The 20,058-nt window shown below is 47.2% G+C and overlaps 1 protein-coding gene across 17 annotated transcripts in view; it reads left to right on the top strand.

The window, feature by feature from the left end:
• KCNH1 (potassium voltage-gated channel subfamily H member 1) overlaps positions 1-20,058 on the top strand; it is a 436,030-nt gene that overhangs the window by 297,961 nt on the left and 118,011 nt on the right. For 14 of the 17 annotated variants that reach the window (XM_086343235.1, XM_086343234.1, XM_086343244.1 and 11 more), the window contains 2 exons: positions 811-1,010; positions 7,686-7,938. In XM_086343235.1, coding sequence (XP_086199361.1) covers positions 811-1,010; positions 7,686-7,938 — 453 coding nt within the window. Of the gene's footprint in view, positions 1-810; positions 1,011-7,685; positions 7,939-13,390; positions 13,432-14,026; positions 14,065-18,480; positions 18,686-20,058 lie in introns of those variants that run through there. The other 3 variants (XM_086343245.1, XM_086343248.1, XM_086343246.1) reach the window with 3 other exon arrangements.

Below are 20,058 nucleotides of genomic sequence, written 5' to 3'. Positions count from 1 at the left end.
GACCTGACTATTCTGTTCACATCAAGGCCAAGCTTTTCCCCCAGGAGCCGCATCACAATGCAGAGGAGTGCTGGGTTAACATGCAAGATCTAACATCCGTCAGTGCCCTCGGCAGGCTTGCTATTATTCAATTATTTGTGATTCCATCTTTAAAGTCTCTTTTTGCCGTGTTGCTTGCCGTGTGAGAGCCGGGACTGAGTGACACATCCCCATCCTGTCTCTGGCAGGCAGTGTAGTTGACAGCACAGTTGTTAAAAGATGATTTGCTGATGGATTTGGATTTGGGTTCCCCTGGAGAAGGAAATGGCACCCCACTCCAGTATTCTTGCCTGGAAAACCCCATGGATGGAGGAGCCTGGGAGGCTACAGTCCATGTGGTCGCAAAGAGTCGGACACGACTGAGCGACTTCAATCCTTGGATTTGGGCCGGTACAGAGCATATAAGAATACATTCAACTAGCGGCTTCAGGCATGGCTCAGACTTTTGTGACAAGTATACGTGAAGCAGTTCAACCGTCCTGTCCCCAGCCTGCACTGCCATCTGTATCCTGGTTCTGACCCTAGTCATGCCAGTTCCCTTCACCCTCTCTCTGCCTCCCACAAGTCTCAACTAGTGGCCTGATATTTGGAGAGACTCTGTCTGGGTCCAATCCCAGAGTCTCCTGGGCTGAGCTTCTCCTGAGAAGGTCAGGACCATCTGCTCTGGAGCAGGCCACTCTGGCCATTGGCCTGCTTTGGGCAAGTTTGGCTTTCTTGGGTCCTATTCAGGGACCACTCATGTGTGTGTTTTTCTCTTCCTCTTGCCACTAGCCCTCCTCTATGCCACCATCTTTGGGAACGTGACGACCATTTTCCAACAGATGTACGCCAACACCAACAGGTACCATGAGATGCTCAACAGTGTCCGGGACTTCTTGAAGCTCTACCAGGTGCCCAAGGGGCTGAGCGAGCGAGTCATGGATTACATCGTGTCCACCTGGTCCATGTCCAGAGGCATTGACACAGAGAAGGTAAGGAGGTGATGGGCTCAGGTAAACCACTCACCCCTCAGCCTTCCCAGGGATTCCTGAGCCTTACCTCAGACGGTTCTCACTCCTGGCTGTGCATCTGAACTCACCTGGATGTAGTTTTGGAATCCCAGGTCCCACCTCCAGAAACTTTGATTGCTTGCCCATCAACCTTTCTGAAGGACCGGCGATTAAGAGAGATTACCAACTGGTAAGGCAGATTGTATCAGTATCTCCTGAAGAGGAGATGGCCTAGCAGTCTGTCTATGGCAGGATTTCCTTATCAGCTGATATGCTGGTAAGAATCAGGGCCACCCAGGGTGAGATGACCAATATTACTGATTTTCCTTTCACCTCTTGCCCCAAGATGACATATCTCTGCTGCTAATCCACTTTTGATTCAAAGTTTCCGATTCAGATTTTTGATATATTGTTCATGCATGAATTTTGATTTTCAGAATATTGTGCTACACTATAATTTGTTTTGGGGCTTCCCTGGTGGCTCAGACGGTTAAGAATCTGCCTATAATGCAGGTGACCCAAGTTCAGTCCCTGAGTTGGGAAGATGCCCTAGAGAATGGCACAGCAACCCACTCCAGTATTCTTTTCTCAGAAATCCCATGGACAGAGGAGCCTGGCGGACTACGGTCCGTGGGGTGGCAAAGAGTTGAACACAGCTGAGAGACTAACCCATGATTTGTCTTGATGGCTGAGTTTTTAAATCTCCTTGAATTTTGTGTCCAAGGCTATTGCTTTACTCTAGTCTTGGCCCTGATGGGACTCCCAGGATGTGGTCATTAAAAACGGGTTTCCAGTCATCATCCTGGACCTTTGGAATCAGAAAATTTGTGAGGAGGAATGAGGTGGGATGGAGATGGAAAATCTGCATTTTGAACAAGGGTCCTATTCATAAGACAAGTCTGGGAGATACCGACCAAGGGCTTTTACTTAATAAGCAGTTGATTTGACCAGAGCATCCCTTAGGCTCTTTTCTAGATGTTCCTGTGAAATAGAAATGGCAATAGATCCCTACCGGTCTCCAAAAGTTGCATTATTCTACATGCGTTCCAATAAACTGAAGAAAATTTGGTGGTGCTGGAAAGAACAAAGATATTTGAGAATGATCATTTGTGAATGATCTCCTTTGTAATATTTTCTTTGAGCAAAGATGTAATCCTAGGTTAGTTTTTCTCTGCTTCTTCAGTCTTTGGAATGGCTTTTCTCTCTTTAATCATCATTCCCTAAGTATTCAGGGAATTCTGATTCCTTCCCTTGTTAGAGTGAGGCAAACAGAATGATATTACTGTTGAAAAATACCTTATGACACCTTCAAAGCCAAACTCAGTGTCTTGGGAGTCCGCTCTTCACACTCTGGTCTTTCTCCATTAGAAGGGTCCCTTGAGAGTTGACAGTTTAAATGGAAAAATTTAACTAAATTTAACTGGTCCCAACTTCAAAGGGAGGATACTTTGATTTTGTTGAATATCTGCTGTAATAATAGCAATAATGAAACCATACCACATACCAGCTGCTGCTGCTGCTAAGTTGCTTCAGTCGTGTCCAACTCTGTGCGACCCCATAGATGGCAGCCCACCAGGCTCCCCCGTCCCTGGGATTCTCCAGGCAAGAATACTGGAGTGGGTTGCCATTTCCTTCTCCAATGCATGAAAATGAAAAGTGAAAGGGAAGTCGTTTAGTCATGTCCGACTCTTTGCGATCCCATGGGCTGCAGCCTACCAGGCTCCTCTGTCCATGGGATTTTCCAGGCAAGAGTACCGGAGTGGGGTGCCATCGCCTTCTCCGAATATACCAGCTAGCATGTCTTAAAGTTGTATTAAGAGCAGATACTTAACTGCACTTCTGGCCCTGCGTTCCTGCTTCACATGCTTCACAACTACCCTGGAGAGGGAACTGTCCTCAGGTATGAGGACCCAGCAGCCCAGTTAACTTTATTAATTGCCCCCAGTCACAGAGTTGAGAATGGCAAAGTCTGGATTTGAACCCAGTTTTGTCTGACTTCAAAGCTTGTGCTTTTTCCTACTACTGCTTTTAAAAAAACAACAACTGTAAAACACAGACTGGAGGGAAGGACGAGTCCAAATTGGGGTGCCCTCCTCTCTCAGACGGGCAGGCATTGGTTGGGAGGGACATCATCTCTGGCTTTGCTCACCACTGGCCGCACTGCTCCTGTTTTTCTATTCTGCTGTCTCGACCCGGCCCCTGGAGGTTCTGTGGGTGCCTGGCAGCTGATGGAGCAGAAAGGAACTTGGATTGCTCAGCCCTGAGGCTCCTTTTCCCAGGGGCCAGGATGCCTTTGTAAATCTGATTGTCCAGAAAGAAGCCCTCTTCTGCCCTCACTGCAAGGCTGGGCTGGGCGGCTGCCCCTGGGAGACAGCACTCATCAGCTCTGCTCCTCCCTTCCCCTGCCTGCTGTCTCCCTGGAGGGCTCTGGGATTTTCCCTAGGTCCTGATCTAAATCGAAGAGGAAGTATTGTGGCAGCTCAGGGCAGAACCCAGCCCGGCCTGGGGTGGCTGCTGTTCCTTGGCAGGCAATTGCTGGGGAGAGAGCCAGTCCCAAGGCCCTGTCTCCATCCCACCACCTCCATTCCAGACTGGAATGGTCAGTGATGACCAGGGCGTCTAGGGGATGTGTGTGCAGTGGAAGGGTGGGAGTGCTGGGCAAGTCTGACGTTAGCAGTAATTAGCTGACGACTTTGGACCTTAGACCATCATGGGTCCCTCTGAGCTTCTATTTCCGTGTCTGTGACACATGAAAACTAGATGACTTGTAAGGCTAAGGCTGACCTCTATGATCCTTTGGACTCTGACGTCCAGAACTTCAAAAGCCTCCCTCAGGCTGACCTGCTGCTCTGCTGCGATGATACCATCAGAAATGAGAGCCCTTGTGCATTGAGCCCAGTCACATGTGGGCATCAAACCAAGTCTTTAACACCACAGCGCATGGAATCTTCCAAAGAATTCTATACACAAGTTAGAACAAGAAGACTTGGGGAACGTAGAGCTTTAAGTTCACATGACTCGAACAAGTGGAAGCCAGGAGTCCAGATCTGCTTCATCCCAAAGCCTGTTCCCGCACCTGTGCTTTATCCATCCTGCCCCCACCACCCCTTTCCCCCAGGGAGGCTCCATGAACCTCCATGGTGGCATCTCCTCGGGGCTTTTGAGGCCTCAGAGACCAGCAAGAATTTTCTCTCCTCAAACCAAGCAGAAGGGCAGGTAACCCAGGAAGACGACAGGGTCTCAAGCTGGTACCCTCCCTCAGAGAGAGGCGTTCAGGAGCCCCTGCTGGTGTAGGACCAAGGCAAGGACGATGGGGGTGCTGGTGGCTGAGAGGGTCTGTCATTTCTCCCCTCCAGTCCCCTCTCCTCCTCGCACGTGCTTTCCCTGGGCTCTGGGAACAGGGCCCATGAATAAAACATTGTCTCCAGGCCTCTGCTGGCAAAGCTCAGCCTGAGGGAAGGGAAATATCGAAAGGTGAACTCACCTGGAGAGCAAATCTTAGTTTCAGACCGCTGGGCATAGTTTCGACATGACAAGCAAGTGTTCCCCGCTCCCTGGTGTTCTGCTTAGAGAGAGAGGATCCAAATTAAATCTGCCTTTTCCAGGAGTCTTGCTTTAATGAGTCTGAAGGAGGGGAAGTACTTAACGAGCACTCTGCCTAAGCATTGGCCATCCGATTTTCCCCTGCCTCGGTCAGTCCTCCAGCTCCACTCCCAGGGAACATGCTCGCTTCCTTGGCATCCTGCCACGGCAGAGCAGCAGAGGGGACCTGCGTTTATTGAGTGCCTTGCTGGGGCTGTGAGGTGTCACGAGGCGTAGATACCAGATGCACTGGTAGATATACTTTCATTTAATCCTCACGGTGAAAGTGAAAGTCGCTAAGTCGTGTCCGACTCTTTGCAACCCCATGGACTATACAGTCTATGGGATTCTCCAGGCCTGAATACTGGAGTGGGTAGCCAGTCCCTTCTCCAGGGGATCTTCCCAGCCCAGGGATTGAACCCAGGTCTCCCGCATTGCAGGTGGATTCTTTACCAACTGAGCTATGAGGGAAGCCCTTAATCCTCATAAGGCAGTGATGAAAATCAAAGTGTTAGTCACTCAGTCATGTCCTACTCTTCGTGACCCCCTGGACTGCAGCCCACCAGACTCCTCTGTCCATGGAATTCTCCAGGCAAGAATACTGGAATGGGTTGCCATTCTGTTTTCCAGGGGATCCTCCTGACCCGGGGATCGAACCCAGGTCTCCTGTGTTGCAGACAGAGTCTTTACCAACGGAGCCACCAGGGAAACCCAATTTTTTTTTTTTTTTTTTTTAACAGCAGAAACAACACAGGGAGCCCAGCCTAGCTCTCTGTGGTGATCTAGAGGTGTGGGGTCCAGGGAGGGGAGGGGAACTCAGTAGGGAGGGAAATGTACTTACAATTAGGCTGATTTGCATTGTTGTACAGAAGAAACTGGCTTCCCAGGTGGCGCTAGTGGTAAAGAACCGGCCTGCCAGTGCAGGAGACATAAGAGATGTGGGTTTGATCCCTGGGTTTGGAAAATCCCCTGGAGGAGGGTGTGGCAACCCGCTCCAGTATTCTGGCCTGGAGAATCCCATGGACAAGGGAGGCTGGTGGGCTACAGTCCACGGGGTCACAAAGAATTGGACATGATTGAAGTGACTTCACACACACACACACACATGCAGCAGAAACTAACTCAACATTGTAAAGCAATTTTCCTCCAGTTAAAAAATAAATTAAAAAAATAGGAAAAAAGAGAAACTGAAGTGTAGAGCAGTGAAGAGAGGGGGGAACTGAGATTCCAAGTGTTGGGCCCCCTCTTTCCAACGCAGAGTTCAGGGCGTGCAGAGCCGGTGGGTGGAGCAGCGCTGTTCTGGACAAGGGGAGGTTGAAGTTGGGTTTGAAAGAGGCTGCGGGACTTCAGGATGTGGAGGTGAGCACCAGGAGCACGGGCAGGTGGTTTGTGCTGAGGTGGAGGAGCAGGGGTGGGGAAGTGACCCGCACCGCCAGGAGATGTCGTCACTGAGCACATTTGATGTTATGTCCCCGGTTTTGTTCACAGGCTAGGATGCGAGAAAGGGTTGTTTTAGGAACACTCCTGCTTTCTCAGGAAGAGTCCACCTGGAGGTGTCCCTTGCGTTACTTCACGCTTGCTACGTAAGGGGCCATGAATGGTTTCTCGCAAAAATTTAGTCCAGAGAAGTGTTTCTCCCCGTAGGAAAGACTGAGACATTTTTATTTGGGAGGTGAGACCCACATGGCCTCTTACAGTTCCCAGTTTGCCTTGAGTTCCTTGAGAGCCAAAGAGCAAGCCCTTTGGTTTTGGGCAGGTGTATCATGTAGGAAGTGCTTGGTATCTACACTGGGCTCTGGAGTGAGCCTGCCTAGTCAGAGAGTCCAGCTCTGCCATTTCCTGGTTGTGCAACTTTGGGCAAGTTATTGATCATCCCCGGGCCTCAGTTTTCTCATCTGTAAAATGGTACCACAATAGCACTTACACCAGAGAGTTTATGTGAGGATTCGATTAGCTGGTGCACGGAAGACTTGAAAATGTAAAATCACACCTCTCCTGACTTTCCTTCTGCTTTCCTTCTCCATCGTTCTCCTCAGCACTTACTGCTGAATTTTACTCCTTTTGCTTTTAATTTGTCCCCTCCCACTAGTAAGTCACACAAAGGCAGGGCGTTCTGTTTGCTGCCTACATCCTCAGAGCCTGGAATGATCCCTGGCATACACTAAAGTGTTCAGTAGCTAAGTATGGAATGAATGAATGACTCCAAAGTGCTTAGTAACGCCTAAGGAAGTGCCTAAGATACCTAAGGCACTAAGATACCTAAGGAAGTTACCTAAGTAACACCTAAGATATATCACTTCATATCTCTCTTCGAATCAATCCACCTTCAGTCCATCAGCAGACCATGGCAGCTGTATCTTCAAAATATGTTCAGGATTTGATTACTTCTCCCTGGCTCCCCTGGCAACATCCCAGTCCGAGGCCCCTCCCCGCTCCCCGGAGCCCTGCAGGAGTGGGCTAACCCAACACCTGGGCTCCACTCCTGCCATCCGACAGTCAGGGCCCGCTAATTCCACTCTGAAGCTGTCACAATCCTCTTAAAATATAGAGGCTCCCCATCCCTCCCCTGCTCAGAGTCTCCCAATGTGTCCCTGTCCCACTCAGAATCAAAATCAAAGTCTTTTCATAATGTAAGTCTCCACATCCTCTCAAGCTTGTCGTCCTCCTGTAGCCCCCTCTCGCACCCCCAGCTTTCCCCTCATTCACACGGGCTGTTGCTCAGGTCCTCTCACAGCCTTTGCGACTCCGCTGGAATGTTCTTTCATAGGGCTCCCTCTGACACGTTATGCAGATGTCACCGTATTTGTCACCTACTCAGGGAGCCCTTCCTGGGTTTCCAAAGGGTCTCACGTACTCCCGGCCCCTTGACTCTCAAGTCCCTGACCTGAGCATTTGGCACAGATTTGGGGGCCCCTGTCTCTCTCCCACAGGGACTGTGGCTGTCTTGTCCACTGGTGCCTTGAAGAGTGTGGTCTAGTCTAGTGGGTGTCGCTTTGGCCCCTGGGGAGCTGAGAGAGCAGCGAGCTGGAGGCCACAGCAAGGATCCTGATGCGTTTTCTTCCCGTGCTCGGCCAGGTCCTGCAGATCTGCCCCAAGGACATGAGAGCGGACATCTGCGTGCACCTAAACCGCAAGGTCTTCAAGGAGCACCCGGCCTTCCGGCTGGCCAGCGACGGCTGCCTGCGGGCACTGGCCATGGAGTTCCAGACAGTGCACTGCGCGCCCGGGGACCTCATCTACCACGCGGGGGAGAGCGTCGACAGCCTGTGCTTCGTGGTCTCCGGCTCCCTGGAGGTGATCCAGGATGACGAGGTGGTGGCCATTCTAGGTAGGTACTGCCTTTGCTGGGTGGAGACTTCCTGGCGGCTTGGCTTTGCTGCCTCCTTCAACCAGAGATGGCTTCACATGGCTGACCCAGTGGTTAGCATCCAGGCATCTATCCAACAAACACATGTCTGAGTGCCTGTCTTGTGTCAGGTGATGTTTGAAGCACTCAGGATCCTTCACTGACAAAAAGGATTTTTTTGTCCTCCAGAAGCTCTGCTGGGGGAGGAACAATAAGCAGACATTTGAATATAGTGGCAGGGACACCTGCCTAGGATTCAAGTATTGGGGGTGGCTTCCTGGAAGAAATGACACCTAAGTTGAAAGCTAAAAATTGAGCATGAGTTAGCACAGAAAAGAGAAGGGACACAGGAGTACTCTAAGCAGAGGGGAAGCCATGTGTGAAATCACTACAGAGAGAGAGCAAGCATGATTCATTTGTACAACTGTCAGTACTCAGTATGGCTTGGAACACACACAGCAAGGAGGGGCATGGTGAGAGGTGAGGTCAGGAAGGGAGCTGAGCTCTAAGCAGATTGTGTCAGGCTCTGAAAGCCAGATTAAGGACTGGGATGTTACATTGAGGAGCCATGAAGGGCTTCAAGCGAGAGAAAGGCATGATCAGATCTGCACTTTAGAAAGATGATTGTAGTTGCCGAGTTAATTGAAGAGGGAAGGCGGTGGGTAGAGAGATGAAGCTGGAGACTTGTTATCTAGGGGCAAACTGGTGGTGCCCTAAACTGTTACTCGTGCTGGGCAGATACAGAGGAGCAAGTGGAGCTGACATATTTAAGAAACAGAATCCACAGCTCCTGATGGGGGATTGGCTGTGGGGGAGAAGGAAGTTGATGGATGAGGACTACTGGTGTGCCGTGCACTGTGATAGCGAGTGTGGCGGGGGAGCAGGGGCATGGGGGAACACGTGCGCATTTGGTGCTTGAGCATCCGTGGCCTTGGAGAGATTCATCCAGTTGCTGGTGGCAGCTGCAGAACACCTCTTTAGGGGGGCATATTTGCCTCTCTGAGGGGGCAAGCCACCACAATAATACCCACCATTTATGGTCATCTATTCTGTACCAGGCATTTCACATACAGATCCTCAGTTCATCTTTACAGTAACCCTACAAAATGGTTTTATTATCACCATTGTGTAGGTGAGACAATGAAAGCTCAGACAGGTTAGAGAAGTTTCCTAGGACCTCAGGGTTGATGAGGTCCATGGAGTCAGCATCTTGGAGTGCCTCAAACTCTAGAACCTTGGCTCTGATCCACTGAGCAATACTGTAGTCCTAATGAGAACATACATAGTTTGCCAGCTCATTCAGTTTGCCAGACACTGGTACACATTGTGGACTTTTTTTTTTTTTTAATCTTTGGGTGTGCTTTCTTAGGAAACTGAGACAGGGAGAGATTGTTACACTGAATTAGAGTTGAGATTCAAACTAAGTATCCAGACATAGATAGTATTTTTTGTTAAAGCCTGAACTTTGTTTCTGTTTGATTTGGGAGTATATGCTATCCAGCCTCTTTTCTCCCCTGGCTCTGAGTCAACTTGCCCTCTTGATTACATTCCACTCAGGGTAACCCAAAGATGCTCGGTATTCCTTTAGCATACGCTGGCAGATGGTGGGAGGGAGACTGAGATAGAGATTCAGCAAGGGATGGACGCTGAAACTTAGTTCAAGTAAATTTTGGATTCTTAGTACGGCAACCCATTCCAGTACTCTTTCCTGGAAAATCCCATGGACGGAAGAGCCTGGTAGGCTGCAGTCCATAGGGTCACTAAGAGTCGGGCACGACTGAACGACTTGACTTTCACTTTTCACTTTCATGCATTGGAAAAGGAAATGGCAACCCACTCCAGTATTCTTGCCGGGAGAATCCCAGGGACAGAGGAGCCTAGTGGGCTGCCGTCTCTGGGGTTGCACAGAGTTGGACACGACTGAAGTGACTTAGCAGCAGAAGTACCCACTGAACTCTGCAGAGTTGTTCTGTCCCTTACCTTCCTCATCGACAGAGATGTCATATTTGATTGTGCATAAGGAACAGCACACACCAAGTGTTCAGTTCAGTCCAGTCTCTCAGTCGTGTCTGACTCTTTGCGACCCCATGAATCGCAGTACGCCAGGCCTCCCTGTCCATCACCAACTCTCAGAGTTCACTCAGACTCATGTCCATTGAGTCAGTGATGCCATCCAGCCATCTCATCCTCTGTCATCCCCTTCTCTTCCTGGCCCCAATCCCTCCCAGCATCAGAGTCCTTTCCAATGAGTCAACTCTTCACATGAGGTGGCCAAAGTACTGGAGTTTCAGCCTTAGCATCATTCCTTCCAAAGAAATCCCAGGGCTGATCTCCTTCAGAATGGACTGGCCAACAAAGGTCCATCTAGTCAAGGCTATGGTTTTTCCAGTGGTCATGTATGGATGTGAGAGTTGGACTGTGAAGAAAGCTGAGTGCCAAAGAATTGATGCTTTTGAACTGTGGTGTTGGAGAAGACTCTTGAGAGTCCCTTGGAGATCCAACCAGTCCACAAAGGGTTAAACCATTGCTTTAGTATTGCTGCAGGGAAGACATTTATCTCTACCTTTAATACTAATCAGTGTCCCCAGTAAAGAGGACTTTCCTTCAGTGATAACTCTCTGGACATTTGCCTAGCTGAGAAGAAGGGTAACTAGCAACTAATGGGCTCTCTCTTGAATTTGAATTTGAGTTGATCATTTGGTGTAGGGTGTCTTTCACCCATTTCCCTCCCTGATAACTTCCCATATGCATTTCCGAGGAGTGTAGCCTCAGACCAGTACCACCCCCCCCTTATACACTCACACTCAGGGCTTCCTAATCAGCCCCCACCCCCACCCCAAGCTAAACCGCTGCACTATTAGGGGTTGGATTTGGCCACCTAGGCATGGAGGTGGGAAGAGCTGCAGAGGGTGAGAAAGGCAAAGGTTACTTCCCAGCTCCATCTCGTATCCCCTCAGCCTGGGCCTCTTGTGGGGAAGCAACCAGAGCTTGGGCTTCCCAGATGGCACAGGGGTAAAGAATCTACCTGCCAATGCAGGAGACATAAGACACATGGATTCAATCCCTGGGTTGGGAAGATCCCCTGGAGTGGGAAATGGCAGCCCGCTCCAGTATTCTCACTGAAGAATTCCATGGACAAAGGAGCCTGGTGGACTACAGTCCATGGGGTTACAAAGAGTCAGACACAGCTGAGCATACACACACAACCAGATTTGGTTCATTGTTGACTTCCTTGGTCAACTGACTGCTTCTCCGGGTCCAGCCCTCTGCCTTTGGGCCCTCTTGGGCATCCTGCCAGCTCCAGCTGGCAATGTGGATAAGACCTCTGAAATAGCTCAGCAGCTTCAGATTCAACGTGGTGGTTTCCCTCAGCCTGTCCAGACTGGAAAAAGCAGGTATCTTCAGGAGCCAGACTGAGTCCAAAGAGTAGGTCCTAGCTTGACCTCCTAAAGAGTCTTTGGCATTTCAAAACACTCTTACCCTATAAAAGGATGGCACAAGTCCTTTGCATGAACTCAGCCGTATCTCTCTGGGCCGAGAGATACGAGAGTCCAAGCAGTTTTCTCCCTGGAAACTTCAGAATCTTGTTGTTAACTGTTGTTTTTCTCAAATTAGAATATCCTACGCCCAATGGACTGAAATCAGTTTGTTCTTGCAAAGAGGGTTCGGCATCCAGCAGATATTAGAACTAGAGTTTTATGGTCCTTCGATGCCTTTCACTTCAGTCCACTTGAAATTTACTGAGTCAACTGTCATAGAGGTGGTGATGAAGCAGTGGACCAAATGCCAGTCCAGCCTTCAAGGAGCTGCTGCACATGGTGGAGACGGACATCATTAAAAAGACACCAATCATACTGCTTGGTAACTGTTGCCATAGACAGAATACAGGTGCTTCTTGAGGGTTATGGGATATGTAACTATTGAGAAACTACCGTGTAACCAGTGCTTCAATGAGACTAGCCAAGGAATCCTTAGTTGCCATAAAGCAGGAGGCTTTCAGAAAAAACCCAGAACTCATCCATCTCATTCCTTTGGTCTCTGGCCTCTTGTTATCAGTTCTTTCATTTACACTCTGCTAATTTGCTTCCTCCTTCCAGTTCTGATATTCCACCCCCATTCTCTGTTTAATTTTAGCACAGACTCCAAGTACAAGGAAAAGGGTCAGGATTCATAACTGAATGTGTTTCCTATGTATTAAAAATAAAACCCTCTCTGATAGAAGTTTTCTAGAAGAGTGTTTGTCAAGCTTTCTTGACTGCATCTCAGTGTATATTGTACTGTGAACTGATATACCCATGTTCACATACACAGTTATACATGATCCCAGTACTTAATGCTGCTGTGTGAGATGCAACCTCGTATTTTCTACTAGATTCTATTCTCTTTCATTTAGAAAGAAATTGACAGTCATGACCCACTCAATTGCTGTCTTGACCTGCTGTCAGCCTGCAGTTTAAAAACATGGTCCTGCAGACATAGAGAGTATCTCTCTCGGATTGAAAACCATGCTGTCCCCCAAGGACAGAGAATATACTAGATGATCTCTTGTGTTCTCCTTTCCCTGTGAGGTTCTCTGCCTGATTTTTGAAATGATATCCTCCTAATCTCCTTTTGGAATTCTCTTAGAAATCACTTCATGGCTTCTCCAATTTAGTTTCTTGGCTCTTTGAAATAAATTCAAGTCTTTAGCCTGTGTATTTTATTCATTAGATTTTTAAAGTAATCTTCTTTTAAGTTTTTCTTCAGTTCAGTTCAGTTGCTCAGTCGTGTCTGACTCTTTGTGACCCCATGAATCGCAGCACACCAGGCCTCCCTGTCCATCACCAGCTCCCGGAATTCACTCAAATTCACGTCCATCGAGTCAGTGATGCCATCCAGCCATCTCATCTTCTGTCGTCCCCTTCTCCTCCTGCCCCCAATCCCTCCCAGCATCAGGGTCTTTTCCAATGAGTCAACTCTTCGCATGAGGTGGCCAAAGTACTGGGGTTTCAGCTTCAAAATCATTCCCTCCAAAGAAATCCCAGGGCTGATCTCCTTCAGAATGGACTGGTTGGATCTCCTTGCAGTCCGAGGGACTGTAAATAGTCTTCTCCAACACCACGGTTCAAATAGATACCAGAATAAAAACTACTCATGTCATCCCTGCCCAAGTGGCTCTCTTTGCATCTGCAAGTAAGTTGTTATCTCAGTTCTGTTACTTGACCAACATAAGTGGGTGATGAGCTTTCATCAGGGCTAAGCTTGAGCGTGATCCATCTCTCTGTTTCCATCTTATATGTGCAATATTTAAATGTTTCTGTTTCACTGTGATTTAGCATCTCTGTAGTAACTGTTATGGGGTTTGCATTTTAGTACTTAATTCATATTTTAGTCATGGATCATCTCCTGTCTTCTGTTTTTGTTGTGTTTTGGTTCATCATATTGGGCAAGACAGACATCTTGGTTGCCAGCCTACATTGAGTAGTGGCAAGAGCCCTGGACGTGGAACTGGAGATGTAACTGTAGCCCTGGTCCTTCACTAACTCCCTGCAGGAGCTGCCACCGCATGGTTGAGTCTCCAAGGCCTCCTGTGGCCTGCTAAGTCCGTCACACTGCGTCAACTGCACATTGACTCCTCTGTCACCTGTGAGCGGAGTCCTTTGGTTTTAGATGTCTGGCCTGGCCCAGCACATGGAAGGCACTGGGGGCTGTTTGCTGAACTGAATTGAAAGGCAGGACTATGAAGGGCTCTATGGTCCAGAATAAGGATCTGGACTTCATCTTGAAGGGATAAGGGACCCATAGAGGGTTTTAAACATGGGAAAGATGTGAAGATTTGGTTTCCACAAATACAGAGACATGGAGGCTAGTCAGGAGGCTCAGGTGAGAAATCACAAGGACCTGAGTAAAGTGATGGAAAGGAGATGGGGAAGACGTGCCAGAAAGAACAGGAGGGGAAGGACCTCCAGGAGAGGGGAGGTGAGGAGAGAGAGTAGTTTCCAGCAGCAACTGACAAGCAATAGAGTCAGAGTGGGAGAAGGAGGAAAGATGATGCGTTTATTCTGTTGAGTCCAGTGTCTTTTTGGAATAGGTCTAGCTGTGGCTCTCAACTAGAGGAGGCACTTCTGACTCGTGGATGGGCCAGAGTCTGCCTAAGGAAGGGAGCAGCCCGGGGGAGGTGGATGGGCAGGCCCTGGCACAGGTAAGTCTGGGTGAACCTTCTGCTTGCAGTTCTGTCATTGTTGAACTAGAACTGACATGGACATTCTCCTTAAACGTATGCATGAAGTTGTAAATGCTTGCTCACAGGTGAAATCTTTCTTTTTCTTTTTTCCTTTTTCTTAATAAAATACTCCCTTCTCACAGTTCCTAATTCAGAAGGTGCTTTCATCTTTGCTTAGAGAGTTGGTTTCTTTGGGTCTGTTGACCTTGGATGGACATTAGTGTAGCATGTATTTATTTAGCAGCTGTCACAGCCTAACTTGGTGTTGGTCTCTTCGGGATGGGTGGGGTGTACAGAAAAGTCCTTATCGTGGATGAATGTTCTATTCCCTTTGGGAAGAAAAACGCATGATTAGTGACAAATGACACAGTACTTCTTTCTCTAGACTTCCTTGTATGAACAGGGAAATGTTTATGGAAGAGATAGAAACTGACCTGGGCTTGGAAGGATCCTCAAGAGTCTCTAGGGTCGTTAGAGGTAGGAACCCTATGGCATATTCAGGGACCAGTGTGAGTAGATGGAGAAGGCATGCTGTGCAGGGCAGTGGTCCTCTGCTTTAGTAAGCGGATGTCTCAGTTAGAAAGCTTGATCACAATGCAGATCCCCAGGCCCTCCTACAGATTCTGATTCTGCAGCTCCAGGGTGGAGCCTTGGCATCTGCATTGTTAATAGCCGCCCCCTCCCTGCCGCACTTCCATGGACTGGTTCCGTGTCACGTGTTGTGGTGGACAGAGGACTGTACTTGAGAAACATTGCTGTAGGCAGTCACTGCTTGATATTCTTTCTTTGTGGAATGGGCTGAAGAAATGAACATGGGGAAGATGGTAAGGCAGGGAAGCACCAGAGAGGAGATCTTATATTACACTAGCCAAAACCATGTGAAATTGCTGATTTTCGACTATTTCTGACCTGCCAAAATGATGGTATAAGCTTACTCATAATCTGTGTACAAGGAGCTGAAGGCTGAGCCTAGGGTGGTGGCTTTGTGAAGGTGGAGTCGGGATTTGGTCATGTGAGGTAGGGTATCGTAGATGGAGAGAACCATGTGAGAGAGGCTGGGGAACGCAGAGTGTAGGGTGATCTGTAACCAGGAGACCAGCACTTGCCCTGGACCTGAGAGGCAGCAGTGGGACGTGGGCTGGAGAGGCGGGTGTGCGCTAACCTGCTGATGTTTCTAAATGGGAGTCTGAGGGACTAGGCAGTGGGAAACCGCCAAGGGTGGTGAGTAAAGTGCGATACCATTAAAGCTGTGATTTGCAAAAATTAATGAATTTGACATAGAGACAAGGAGGTTATTCACTGACTTATGGCTTATAGTATGGATGAAAGGTGTTAAGGTGTGGGCAGGAGAAACTGAGACAGGATTTGGGCTGCCGAATAAAACAGGAACATCCAGTTAAATTTGAATTTCATATAAACAAAGAATAATTTTTAGCTTAAATATTTCCTAAATTTTGAATGGGCCATATATATATGTGTGTGTGTGTGTGTGTGTATAGCATATTAAACGGAGAAGGCAATGGCACCCCACTCCAGTACTCTTGCCTAGAAAATCCCATGGATGGAGGAGCTTGGTAGGCTGCAGTCCATGGGGTCGCTAGAGTCGGACACGACTGAGCGACTTCACTTTCACTTTTCACTTTCATACATTGGAGAAGGAAATGGCAACCCACTCCAGTGTTCTTGCCTGGAGAATCCCAGGGATGGTGGAGCCTGGTGGGCTGCCATCTATGGGGTCGCACAGAGTCGGACACACTGAAGCGACTTAGCAGCAGCAGCAGCAGCATATTAAAAAGCAGAGACATTACTTTGTCAGCAAAGGTCCATCTGGTCAAGGTTATGGTTTTTCCAGTGGTCATGTATGGATGTGAGAGTTGGACTATAAAGAAAGCTGAGCACCAAAGAGCTGATGCTTTTGAACTGTGGTGTTGGAGAAGACTCTTGAGAGTCCCTTGGACTGCAAGGAGATCCAACCAGTCCATCCTAAAGGAAATCAGTCCTGGGTGTTCATTGCAAGGACTGATGTTGAAGCTGAAACTTCAGTATTTTGGCCACCTGATGTGAGGGGCTGACTCCTTGGAAAAGACCCTGATGTTGGGAAAGATTGAAGGCAGGAGGAGAAGGGGACGACAGAGGATGAGATGGTTAGATGGCATCACCGACTCAGTGGACATGAGTTTGGGTAAACTCAAGGAGTTGGTGATGGACAGGGAGGCCTGGCGTGTTGTGGTTCATGGGGTCTCAAAGAGTGGGACATGACTGAGCAACTGAGCTGATATATATATATATATGCTAAAAATGTATCTATTTTTCTGAAATTCAGATTTAACTGGGTATCCTGTATTTGCTGAATTTGGCATGCGAGAGACAGGTAAAGGAGACCTTCTGGGAGGAGAGTCTGAAGGGCCATAAATGATAGGATGTGAGGAGCAGATATGGGGAGGTGAGAGAGGTGACTGATGTCCAGGTGGGTGAGGAGATGGAGGCACCAGCAACAGAAGTAGCCAATCAGGAGGGAAGGGGTGGTGCTTGGTTTTGACTTGTTGCATTTAAAGGGCAGTTGGATATCCAAGTGGAGTGTTCCACAGCCATTCAGAAAGGTGCGTCTGGAACTGGGAAAAGAAACTGGGGCTCAAGACAGATTTAGGATTCAGAGGAAGGAATAGGAAATCAAGGGGAAGATAGGTGCAGAGAGAATATATGGATGCTTGTCTGAATGACCAAGTATTTCAGAGCATTTTAAACGAAATAAGAGTGTAGTCATTCAAAATGCTCAAAAGGAATTTTAAATGATATTAGAAGCTCCTATGATAAGTAAATTAATAAAATACACTTCTTTAATGTAATGTGACCTCAGCTATGTGGGAAGAAACATTCATAGATAAAAGTCTACCAACAGCTTCATCACCATGTTATAGTTGGTGACTTTGGTTTTGAGGTGCCAGGGGATTTCATTTTCTTTTTTATATTTGTCTTTCAAGTATTCTTTAAAAGAATGTATGCTACTTTCAAAATCAGGAAAATTAAAAAAAAAATTTTTAAGTAGATCTTGAGAAAGCATTGCTCCAAGTTTCACATATCCTTTCAGTTATTAGGATGCAACCTGAAAAAAGAATAACATTTTATTTTTCAAAAGAAATCTTGACAGCATTTCTTTTGTTATCTCCTGATCCAATCAGAAAAATAGCATTAATCTTAGTAGGTCCTCCCAACTCCTCCTTCAAACAGTTCTTGGAAAAGAGAACCACCAGACGACAACGGTAGACTGGCTTATCTGACAGAAGTTGAAAAAGCAGCAGTAACTTTGTGTAAATCCTAGTTGTGTTAGAGACAGAGAAGCTAAATCCTTTAGAGACGTTTCCCTTCTGAGGGATTGAGGGGAGACCCCCCCACCCTGCCCCGCTTCCTGCACCGCCGTCTTCTGCGATGTTCCTCCACATTCCCCTGGGAGCTTGCTAAGTGGCTGCGTGACCACTGCTGCTGTGAACCATATAATAATACCTCTTGCTCGTGCTCAGCACAAAGGGAGGAAGCTTTGTTTAAGTGTCTCTCTAAACACTTCAACCAACATTAATATTCATATAGCTGTTCCATCAGCCGAAGCAATTATATTAAATCCGCACTCCTAGCCAGGAGCCATAGCGTGAACAGAACTTCAGAAATGCAGAACCATTTGTATCTGGTAATGTATGCATTGAGTGAGGGTGGGGAGGACAACCAGGTTCTTGCTCCTAATGCTGTTTTTGCTTAAGCAATTTAAAAGATTGGTTTGTAGTCCCTGTAGTCCCAGTGAAGACACTGATATTTAGGAGAGTTAATAGAGCTTTCTAAAGGAAATTCTCATAACTGTAGAGCCCAGACAGAGAGGATTGGTTTAAAAAAATTATGGTAAATCAAGGGCAACTGTTATGATGATGATATAAGAAGTTTTATTGGAATGCAAAATGTTTCAAATGTAATGTTAACTGGGTGGAGGGGGCGGAAAAACAGAATATGTAAGTATATATGTAGTGACCTTAACTTACATAAAAATGCATATGAATGGAAGAAAGATGGAGCGTGTACCAAAATGTCAACTGAAGCTTTCTGCATGCTTTTCTATCGGCCAAAAGCATAGAGCCCATATTTTCTATTTTTCAATATATTTCAATTATTTTCTACAATGCATATATACTGTATAAACAAAAGGAGGGAAATCAAGTCAATTTTGAATTGTTATCTGTAGCAATCTTAGGAAATCATCACCTGCTTTCAGTGGAAGATTTGTCATCTGTTTACTTAGTGGAGAAACATTCGGCTAATTTACTTTTATCTAATTTCAGTTGTGAAGAACAGAAGGAGAACTGTCGTGGTGTTTCCAAGCCATTGGTTTAATGTAACTGTTTGTGTGTGGTGCCCTCATTCAGAGACTGATGCCAATGTTGTTTGAGAAAAGTAGAGTCTCCACCAGGAAGGCCAGTGACCCACATTTGGATGAGATTTTAATTCCTTTAAGGAAAGCAGTTATGTCATAGGATAATTTCTAACATCCATCATTTTTATTTCTTCTTTTTAGATCTGTCCATAAATTTTCAGCTCAGCATTAAGCTGGATCAGAGTGAATTACGGGTGTGTTTCTGAGCAGGTCAGCAAATTCCTTCTAGAGTCAGGCTGACAACATAGCCACCTGAGGATACTTGGACTGGGGACCAGTCCTGTCCTCAAAGTCATCCATCCTAGGGCATTCTCAGTCTTTCAGATCCTGGCCCACTGTATACTATTCCACTCAGACCCATCTTTTCCTATATTGATTTGTTCATTTCATAAACAAACCAGCTGTAGTGCTTAAGTCTCACCAGGAAAATAGACAAGTGAATATGCAGTTTCACTTCTGTTATTTAATAGAATGCCAAGAGTTATAATAGGTCAAAGAACAGGATGCTATGGGAGCTTATAAGACAGGCATCTAATTCAGCCCAGCCAGGAGAAATCAAGGAAGGCTTCCTGACAGAGGTGGCATCTGAACTGAGACTTCCATGGCAAACTGAATTCCACTAGGTGCAGCAGAGAAGTGGGTAGGGGACTAGGATGGGAGATTAAGAGAGAGTGTTCCCTGGCAGAAGGGCAGCATGCACAAAGACTTTAAAGGAGAGGAGTGACAGAATCGATCTGTGTTTAGAAAGATCATCCTGGCTGCTGTGAAGAGAAAGGAAAGCAGACAAGGAGCCTGGTGAGGAGGATGCTGAGAGATGAGAGAGGCCTGAGCCGGCTTCACAGGATGGAGAAAAGTAAACAGATCCAAGAGATACACGATAGATTAAAGTGGTCAGAGCGTGGTCATTTATTGAATATGGAGACAAGCAAGAGGGTGGGGTCTGGCATGACTTGGACCACTTTCACAGGGAAGGGGACACTCACTCGAGGATGTGCAGGTCTTCCAGGGAGCAGGACGAGTTCTAGTTTTGGGTCTGTGGGTTTGAGCTAAGTTCAAGTAACTTAGCTGGGAGATGCTGGACTCAGAAGAGAGATCAAAACTCGAGGTACACAATGGAGTATTACTCAGCCATTAAAAAGAATACATTTGAATCAGTTCTAATGAGGTGGATGAAACTGGAGCCTGTTATACAGAGTGAAGTAAGCCAGAAAGAAAAACACCAATATAGTATACTAACGCATATATATGGAATTTAGAAAGATGGTAACAACAACCCTGTATGCGAGACAGCAAAGGAGACACAGATGTATAGAACAGTCTTTTGGACTCTGTGGGAGAGGGAGGGGGTGGGATGATTTGGGGGAATGTCTTGGAAACATGTATAATATCATATAAGAAATGAATCACCAGTCCAGGTTCGATACAGGATCCTTGGGGCTGGTGCACTGGGATGACCCAGAGGGATGGTATGGGGAGGGAAGTGGGA

This window comes from Bos grunniens, chromosome 16, assembly GCF_055505025.1.
Source record: "Bos grunniens cultivar Pamir isolate PY7600 chromosome 16, Bosgru_T2T1.0, whole genome shotgun sequence".
Taxonomy (NCBI): domain Eukaryota; kingdom Metazoa; phylum Chordata; class Mammalia; order Artiodactyla; family Bovidae; genus Bos; species Bos grunniens.
The sequence above is the reverse complement of the archived record's forward strand: the minus strand, read 5'-3'. Positions and strand labels throughout refer to the sequence as shown.